The sequence below is a fragment of the Triticum dicoccoides genome, chromosome 2A (genome assembly GCF_002162155.2).
Source record: "Triticum dicoccoides isolate Atlit2015 ecotype Zavitan chromosome 2A, WEW_v2.0, whole genome shotgun sequence".
NCBI classification, from domain to species: Eukaryota; Viridiplantae; Streptophyta; class Magnoliopsida; order Poales; family Poaceae; genus Triticum; species Triticum dicoccoides.
Window position 1 is genome coordinate 505,815,708 of NC_041382.1, and position 9,590 is coordinate 505,825,297.

At 47.2% G+C, this 9,590-nt stretch overlaps 1 protein-coding gene across 1 annotated transcript; it reads left to right on the top strand.

Moving 5' to 3' along the window:
* The first annotated feature begins 1,097 nt into the window (after positions 1-1,097).
* LOC119355045 (heparan-alpha-glucosaminide N-acetyltransferase-like) lies at positions 1,098-8,704 on the top strand. The gene is made up of 13 exons (XM_037621827.1): positions 1,098-1,285; positions 1,403-1,596; positions 6,274-6,411; positions 6,537-6,618; positions 6,696-6,772; positions 6,866-6,972; positions 7,088-7,199; positions 7,332-7,448; positions 7,530-7,621; positions 7,721-7,787; positions 7,879-7,957; positions 8,049-8,284; positions 8,388-8,704. The coding sequence occupies exons 2-13, from the start codon at positions 1,435-1,437 to the stop codon at positions 8,412-8,414; spliced, it is 1,296 nt and encodes a 431-aa protein (XP_037477724.1). The 5' UTR covers positions 1,098-1,285; positions 1,403-1,434; the 3' UTR covers positions 8,415-8,704.
* The last annotated feature ends 886 nt before the right edge of the window (positions 8,705-9,590 follow it).

The window sequence follows — 9,590 nt, forward strand, 5'->3', positions numbered from 1 at the left end:
AATTTAAAATTTTCAAAATATGTTCGAAATTACAAAAGAAAAATCAAAAAGTGTTCCAAATCCCTTGTTTTGTTCATGATTTCATAAATTGTTAACATCTCCTTCTCAAAAAAATCGCAATTTCAAAAAATAGTCACATTGTTGGGAAAATTTGTTCATGTTTAAAAACATTGTCATGTTTTTCAAATTTTGTTCACTTTTCAATAAAAAATTCATAATTCAAAAAATTGTTCAGATTTCGAATTTTGTTCAGAATTTCAAAAACATTCACATTTTAGAAAGATTTTTTTTCATGTTTTTTAAATTTTGTTCACAATTCAAAATGTTCGGAATCCAAATTTTGTTCGGCATTTCAGAAAATGGTCACATTTTCTGAAAAAAAATGTTCATACTTTTAATATAAAGAAATAGCTTCCCACAAAAAAAAGCAGCTTCCTTGGAAAATTGGGCCGGCCCATTTGTGTAGCATTCAGCGAAGGCACTCCTGACGCACATAGCGTCAACTAGGACTAGGAGCTCTCTCCCGATTGGACGAGCCTCAAAGCAACGCCAATAACGAGCGGGCAAAAGGCCAAAAGCATCGGCGAATCTCTCCACCTATTATTCCGTTCCGAACTTCCCGATCCAACGCTTCTCCCGACGCGGGACGTTACTATTAGCACCACCTGCACTAACGAACTCCGTCCTCAAAAAAGAAACAAGAAAAGGAATCCATCTTGCAGCAAAAAAAAAAAGCTTGATTTCGATCCACCAAAGCAAAGCCCTTCCTCAATAATAAGAGTCCAAAGCAAAGCCGTCTCGTCTCATCCACAGACACCATCCCCATGGCAGCAGCGCTGTACTCCAGTCCGATACGAAAGCATCTCCTATCCTTTAACGGCCACACCACTTCCACCCAAACCGAAAAGCCGTGTGTGGCTGCGACCAGACACGCACACGCGCCAATCAATCCCCGGCCCGGCCCGAGAGAGAGCCCGGGCCGGCACGTGACCGAAACGGCCATCGGCGAGGATCTGTACGGCCACGCCAAAACGACGATCTCCTATATCACGTAACGGAGAGTAACACCGGTCCGTGCATATATAGATGCGCTCCGCCCGTCCACCCCCCACCGATCTCGCGCCGCGCCCTGGTAACAGCAAAACGATCCGACTCCTCGCCGAGGGACGGAGGGAACATAGATAACAGACCAACGAAGCCAGAGAGATACAAGGAAGCCAGGCCAACGAGATACGCGCGAGCGCGAGGAGGAGGAGGAGCCAAGGCGAGTTAGTTGTGCCGTCAGGTGAGCGGGCGCCTTCCGTGCCGCACCCCCCCGCACGCGCTTGTTGCTTTCTTCGCTCCTGTTCCTGTTCCGCCGTGGGGAAAGTGGAGGTGATCCGTCCATCCATGGCCAATGCAGGGGCGTGCGGCGGCCGGCGGAGCGCGGCCGGAATGGGCGTCTACGAGCTCGTCCGGAGCGAGGACGCCGCGGGCCCCGCGCTGGATCTGGAGGCCGGCCGCTGCGGCCCCGCGCCGCCGGCCAAGGCGTCTCCGCCGGCGCCGCGGCAGCAGCGGCTCGTCTCGCTCGACGTCTTCCGGGGAATCACCGTGCTGGTACGTGCCGCCAACAACAAATCCCTCCCCGCTTTCAGTTCGTTTTACGGGAATCACGTCTTTCTCGCCCTTCTTTGCGATATTCCTGATATCCGATGCCAAATCGAATTGCTTCCCGCGTGGGCCTTTTATCTTCTTTTCATTTTTCTCCGCCGCGATCGATTTCGCAGCAGCCCTGCAACCAAACACATCATCCTTGGTGCCACTGCCAGCCAAACGTAGATGCTCCATGAATCATGATGCAGCATGCTAGCTACTCATTGCCGGCCTTCTTCCCTTTACCCTTTTTGTCTCCACTTAAACTAGAGTAACCAAAAGAAAGCAGAGTTGATTGAACCAACCACATGATCACTAGTAGTACAAGATTTTCGCTTCAGGGAGCATTACTGCTGGCCAGCGAGGCTCCTGTACGGGCGGCATGCCAAGTTGTCGGAGTCATAGTCATTGCTGCCACCGGCGTATGATTGCCTAGCTCAGCTCTGCTGGGTGGCTCGTCTTCAAGCTCCAGCTCCGACTGCCTATGTTTGCTAGCACTGCTCTACCTCTAAAGATAGCCATTGTGGCCATGCATTATGGTGACAAGACAACACGTCTTGATAGCCATTTTAAAGATCATTAAACGACAGTTATGCGACGCATCCTGATATGCTTCTTTACAACTGACACCACCGGCCTGGCTCGTCAGATAATGAAGAGTTAATCCGATCGCCGGGCCGCCAAATGGGTTTCGAACCGTCGGTGCTCGCTAGCCGGTGGTGGCCCACCGGCTCGCAGTAGGAAAATACCCTAGTTGCAGGCGTACGGAAATTCACCAGCTGTTGGACCCGAGACTGCACACGGCAGAATTCATGCGGTAGTACTAGTATATACCCTGTGTTGCTGTATTGCTTCCGTACCTGAATTTGTTGGATACGGAAATAAAAGTGGAAAGAATTGTCAACTCTAGCTCACCGCTCCATGTTATGTTAGCTAGGGCTAGTAGATAAGTTGATGAGCGCATGTATGCTCATAATTGGTACTTAGAAAAGGATATCGTGTACGTACAGATGCAGCTGACACGACACTAATTTCTAATAGTAGATCCCTCGAAATAAAATTTCCAATAGTAGAGATGTAGAACTCGTGAGAGCGAGCAACACAGTGCACACGGGCCAGGCGAGAGAATTGGTAAAGGCGACGAAGGAGTCGAATATCAAGGGTGGAAGAATTCAGAACAAGATGAATAGTACAGTTCGTTTTCAAGAGATGCATATTTACAGTGTGTTGATGCACCTTTTTGTGCTTTTGAATGGGTCTGCCGTTGTTCAGGTCTAAACCAATTCAGAAATTTGCAACTTCCATTTTAGTGAAAAAGAATAGCACAATTGTCCGCGGACGTGGCCAGACGCCTGCGGATGTATAAGGGACCGGATTTTTGTCTAGTCCGGCTATAGATGCTCTTATAAAAGTTAATTGAATCATTTTTGAAACGGGAAACACATTTTAGGGTGTGGTTGGGTGTTTGATCGGATTTGGCGGCGTGGGCACAAAAGGTGAAGAATGTTAGGTACGTACAGATGCCTAGTTTATAGAGGGGGTGGTGGAAATTGTTGCATCTGTGGAGGTGTGAGGATCACGTCTGGTAGCGAGCCAATATTCCCCGACCCTGGAGGACGCATGGCGCATGCGTCGTCGGCTGTTGGCGCCTCACGTCGAGTCGAGACAAAGCCCATGAGACGGGCCGCGCCTTTAGCATGTGACGCGCTCTCTCGCCGTCGCACCGCAAGCGATCTGTCCAGTCCGTCGATCACCCCCGCTTTACATCACGCGGTGGCGTGGCGGTGTCCGGTGTCCATCGACCGGCCAAGGCCGGGTCGCCAACTGCCAAAGCAACGGCTGCTTAGTCGTAGTGGGTGCGACGTTGTTGGCGGGTGACTAGGTCGCACTGACAGATGGATGCACCGTCGCTGTAGAAAAGAAGACAAGACACCCCGGCCGGACGCGTGAACGAGCCAACAGCACGGCCGGGTCGGACGAGGTTCCTTCCGGCCGGCGGGGCGACGGGCGCAGCTGCCTCCACATGGCCACCGCCGTGCCCTCGCCGCTTGTTTTCTTTTCTTTTCTTTTCTCTGTCGTTGCTTGCTTGGCCCGCGACGCGTCGATCGGGAGGCCGACACGCGCCGCTCCACCGGCACAAAGCCAGGGTGCTGATTCGCCAGGCCCGGGCGACTGTGGGAGAATCTCGCTGTGTTTATTGGACGTTGGTACGTACGAGCACGAGCACGAGCACGAGCAAGCGGCAGCTGTGTGGCTTGGCTTGGACCGGCCCGGGGGGCTGTCCCTGGCGTGCAGATCGTGCAGCCTTGATATGGCTGTCCTACCTGCGGCGGTGGGGTTTCCCCTCCTTTTGAAGGTTCGCGTCACTGGAGACCATTAGTTTTCTCAGCTTCGGTTGCCCTGACCGCGAGAGGGAGAAGCAGGAGTAAACAAGGGTAAACGTCGGTGTCACACTAACGCGGCCGCGCAACCGTGCGCTGTGACGGTGCCTGGGGCTAATGGGAGGCACCATCACCACACACGGGCAAGATAACATATAATTGTCATCCCTGGGTAGTGAGAACTAGCTCTAGCTAGCTGACCTACTTAAGTGAAGATCCAGTAAGCTGGAACTGAGAAGCACAAAAAGGAGGCAAACACGCATCAGGGAGAAGTAGGAGTGAACAACTATATCACTGCTAAACAAGATCAACTGTCGGTGTCGCCGCGGTCGCGCGTGCTGACCCAGCAGTTGAGATCCACTCAAGGCCTCAACTCAACTCAAAGTGCAAAAACGCAAGCAACCTTTTGATGTCATGTGGTCGATTCATGGTCCTGTTCTGTTTAAGCCAACTCTTGAAAGTTAGTAACACGGTAGCTTGATTAGGTGCGACCTTTTCCTCCCGTCAAAAAAAATAGGTGCGACCTTTTCCTTGTTGTGTCGTGTCGTGCTCCAGAAATGATGAATGATCAGTGGCTGCTACAGTGGCTAGGTAGGAAAGGAGCAAGCTAGCCGGGATGGCACGACACATATAGGTAGAATAGCAGTGTACATCTTTACATGAGATCCCAAGGTCACATCCTGTGTAGCCGGTCCAAACGTGGGAGATGGCAACGCCCCAACCAATTCTTCCCTGGGAAGACAAGGCTGTCCAATGGACCGAAAATGACAGCCCTTTGTGGAGACTGAAGAGTACCACACGTATGCACACAGCCTTCCAAATCCAAGTGATTGGCTAGCTATGTCCAGCCCAGAGGGTGAGCCATGCCTTGTCTGAAAATGACGAAACAACCCATTCGTGCCTGAAAATACGCAACTTTATTACTGCTATGATGATCAATTGCCTGAACAATGAGGCAACGGCTACGCATTGTTGGGTTGCCGCCCCACTGTGTTCCGTCTACTCCAATTCACCTCTACCTCTACTACGTGAAAGTGAAAGCTAAGCAATGCCACGGCAGAATAGATGGATTAATTAGGAGTGTAACTAACAGTAAGCTGCCTTCCAAAGGGAGAAGAAGGTTAGGTTCCCGTCGCTGTAGACCGTCTCTCCTCTCCACCCACTGGTTTTATTTACTACCCACATGCGGACTTGGTAAGTTGCGTCTACGCTGAGAGTTACGTTGTCCTTCTGAATTGTGGCCTCGTAGATGTCTCAGGACGAAGCGATCGTGGCCAGTCACATTGGCCGAGCGTGCGTGCCACGAAACTTGCAGCCGGTGGTTCCATTCGATTCCTACTTACTTCCACCATACGATCTTTTTTTTTTGGAAAACTCTTCCACCATACGATCGACCTTGGTGTTGCCGTGGCGTTGTCCATTACTTTCTGGACGTATCTTCCTTCTCTTCCTAATGGTAATAAAATAAAATGACCGCAGGTCGCTTGCGTGTTCTCACAAAAGAAAGAGAGAATGGCAATAACACAGGGTGAGAAATTCAGGTGTGTTGGGTTGATGTTGCCGGTGAGGAATTCAGGCATGCTGCTTCTTGCAATCATGCACTCGATTTTACTGTAGGCGGGCTTAATCATGGGGCTTTCTTTCTTCCCGGATAGAATATTTGTTTTCCGAGATGAAATGCATGTGGAGATTGAATCTGATGCCAGAGCCAGACCACCATATATAATGCGAAGCTGTAACCATCACCTACCAGCATCATGTTCCTTTGTCTCCTCGGATTTATATAGCTGTGGTTTTTTAAGACGTAATTATGCAAGAACCACGAAAATTAGTGCTAAAGTAACATTGCAGGAGTGGAAGCATATCTGATTAATTACGTCTGATGGTTATTTTTTCTCTAGCATGATTGGATCTGGGTCTGTAACAAGTGGGGGTACGTCTGATGGTTGGTTAATATAGAAAAGTCTCCAGTATATATATGTGCAGATGCTTGTTTTAGACAGTGGAAAGTTCTTACTACTACTCCATCTGTCCCGTAATATAAGAGCGTTTTGACACTTCACTAGTGTCAAAAACGCTCTTATATTACGAGACGGAGGGAGTAGTCTCTTAGGAAAAGGTAGAACAGAAACATTTGTTACTACATGGAATGCACAGTACAGCTCTATATACTGAACAGAAAATCATTCTGTACCGAGCCTTTCTGATCTGTTGACAAAATGAGTGAAACCAAGGTTAACTGTTGTTTTCCTTGCTGCAGCTTATGATCATCGTGGACGACGCTGGATCGTTTCTTCCGGCAATGAACCACTCTCCTTGGGAAGGTGTAACCATAGCTGATTTCGTCATGCCTTTTTTCCTTTTCATCGTTGGGGTTGCTCTAGCTCTGGCGTACAAGGTACACACTGATTGATTAACAACACGACCGTGACATTTACTTTCGTTTTCTCAAGCTAACACCGGTGTGACATTCACGAATTGCTGTTGCTTCCACCTAATTGCGTCATCTCGTGATGCGTGCAGAGAGTGCCGGATAAATTGGATGCAACTCGAAAGGCAACACTTCGTGCACTGAAGCTCTTCTGTGTTGGTCTTGTTCTACAAGGTACGTATTAATTAGGATTGTTCTTGAACTTCGACATAATGTTGATGTTTAATTTCTTTTTCTGCTATGATGCACAGGTGGATTTTTTCATGGAGTTCGTAGCCTTACTTTTGGGGTTGATATTACACAAATACGTTTGATGGGTATACTGCAGGTAAGCAGCATATATATGCATTACATTATTCTGCATCAACAGTTCAACTAAATGTGGGATGACTGATGATTTGTGGCGCCTGCTTGGTTGCAGAGAATCGCAATAGCTTATCTTGTTACAGCACTCTGTCAGATTTGGCTCAAGGGAGATGATGATGTAGATTCTGGACTTGATTTGATCAAGAGATACAGATATCAACTGTGAGTTCAAACCTTTAAGAATCCAAAAAAAATCACTGATCCACATGACATATATAGATGACTTAGTATGAGCAAGTTGTGTTTCTGAAATTACCATTTGCTATTGTTCTGCTAGACTCGCAGGCTTACTCATCACAATCACCTACATGGTTCTCTTGTATGGTACCTACGTTCCTGACTGGGAGTATCGGATATCAGGTCCTGGTTCCACAGAGAAAACGTTCACTGTAAGTTCCACTTTCACTTATTTTTTTCATGCTAAGAATATATCTAGCAGTATTATAGATGACAGTAGAACTACCCGCAAAAAAACAGATGAGAGTAGAACTGATGAGCTTCAAAATCGTAACTTATATCAGGTCAAATGTGGTGTACGAGGTGACTCTGGGCCAGGCTGCAATGCGGTTGGCATGATTGACCGCAAAATCTTAGGCATCCAGCATCTCTATGGTCGACCGGTTTATGCGCGATCCCAGGTTCTAATAAATTCAAGAGCTTGCATAATGCTTACTCGTCACCTTCATTCAGTCTGTATTAACTCCTCTCTCCTGTGACAGCAATGCAGCATTGATTCACCGCAAAATGGGCCACTCCCTCCTGATGCACCCTCATGGTGCCAGGCCCCTTTTGATCCTGAAGGGCTTCTCAGGTCAGAAAAACTCATGATTCCTTCAGAGTTTATCTCTTCTAGCTGTAACGTGAGTTCTGTGCCAAGGGTAAATTCTGATTGTTTTTTTCCCGTAAACAGTTCTGTGATGGCCATCGTCACCTGTTTGATCGGTCTCCAATACGGGCACATAATTGTACATTTTCAGGTGAAATGTCTGCTTTCCATTTGGTGAGCACTTGATCTTCTGGATGAATGCAACATATTCTGAATTTCTCCATCTCTATCCTTCATTGCAGAAACACAGGGAAAGAATCATGCACTGGCTTGTCCCTTCCTTCGGCATGCTCGTCCTGGCCTTCGCAATGGACTTCTTCGGTAAGGATATCGTCATCAGTTAACACTCCATTCCTGATTATCCTGGGCAATGACATTGACCGCACTATCACTATGCTGATGATCTCTGCAGGAATGCATATGAATAAGCCATTGTACACCGTAAGTTACACTCTGTGCACCGCTGGTGCTGCGGGGCTCCTCTTCGCGGGGATCTACACACTGGTCGACCTCTACGGGTACCGTCGCCCGACTATCGCCATGGAGTGGATGGGGATGCATGCCCTGATGATATTTGTCCTGATTGCGTGCAACATTCTACCCATCTTCATTCATGGCTTCTACTGTGGGGAGCCCAATAACAACCTTGTAAGCTTTTGCAGATGACCCACGGCTTTTCAGTCGAGCTTTCAATGTATGATAACGTAAATTGGAATATAAAGAACTAACACATTCTGCTCTGTGTTTGCAGTTGAAGTTCATTGGGATTAGGGCATGATCTGTATATGGTGGATCGAGCTATAGGGAGACACGGGAGACACATATAGAGATATTTAGGACCCTATTTGCACAGAGATTTCGAGAGATGAGTGCAGACCTAGTTTTGCAATATGGTCATAGCTTCATCACCATCCTGTGTAACTGCCTGTTCGACACGGCCGGGAACAGTTGCTGTTGCACAGGTTGTTTTCTCTGAGTGCTCTATGTATATGGCAAAGAAGCTTTGTGTATAGATGACAACAATGCGATTCAAGAGAAATATATAGTACGTACATAGATTAATTATCAGTTCCAAACACGTCTACTGCATTTGCATTCAACTTGGTCTGGACATCATAATCCTAGGAGCCTGGGATATTTGGACAGGGAGATGATTTGGGGCATTGCACCCACACATCCAATCTGACGACAAAGTTCAGGTAAGAGATATCGAGAGATTGCCTTGTTTGTCTTTTTCTTTTTAAATGAAGGCTTCTATTACTCCGGCATCTGCATCATATGTACAGTATATAATCAACCTTATTGCATTTATTGCTTATAAATAAAATCGAACTTTGAAGCCTATCGCTGAACGCTCTAAACACTCAGCCTAACTGAACACTCTAAACTTTCAGAAGCTAAAGAGGGATAAACTTAAAAAACGTGAACCAACTAAGATGAACATGCTAAAAAGACCATTCTAAACACTGGGAAGCCTATCACCGACACGCACATCAGCCAATTGGTACACAAAGTAGCACTAGCATGCAGCAAGGAAATTTTTTTCTTACCAAAAAGACTACATTATTTATGCATAGTCAGATAGACCAGAACACACCGCAGTGCCCCCAATCAATACAAGGATCTCAAAGATTTATCAATCCCACATAACCAAGACCCAAAAGTATACGTACTGCTACAAGGCAGAGTGATATTAAAGGTTAAATACATAGCTTGCCGAGCAATGCGCGCCACACAATAATCAGATAAGAGAAGTTGAATGGTTTCTCATTCATAACAGAAAATGGATAAAGCAGGCGAAAGCCATTTTTTTTTTTGAACTGGAGGCGAAAGCCATTTTTGGTAACAGAAGCTACAATAAGTATCCCCTTGCCACATTTTGTTACAACTAGATCATCGATGGCGCGCATTGCTGCGCCCGTCTTTTTTAATACTGAATGTTAAAGTATAGATG

Coding starts and splice junctions, on each gene's coding strand:
- LOC119355045 (XM_037621827.1), top strand. CDS start 1,435: ATGGGCGTCTACGAGCTCGTCCGGAGCGAGGACGCCGCGGGCCCCGCG. Junction 1,597..6,273: donor TCCGGGGAATCACCGTGCTG/GTACGTGCCGCC, acceptor TCCTTGCTGCAG/CTTATGATCATCGTGGACGA. Junction 6,412..6,536: donor CTCTAGCTCTGGCGTACAAG/GTACACACTGAT, acceptor TGATGCGTGCAG/AGAGTGCCGGATAAATTGGA.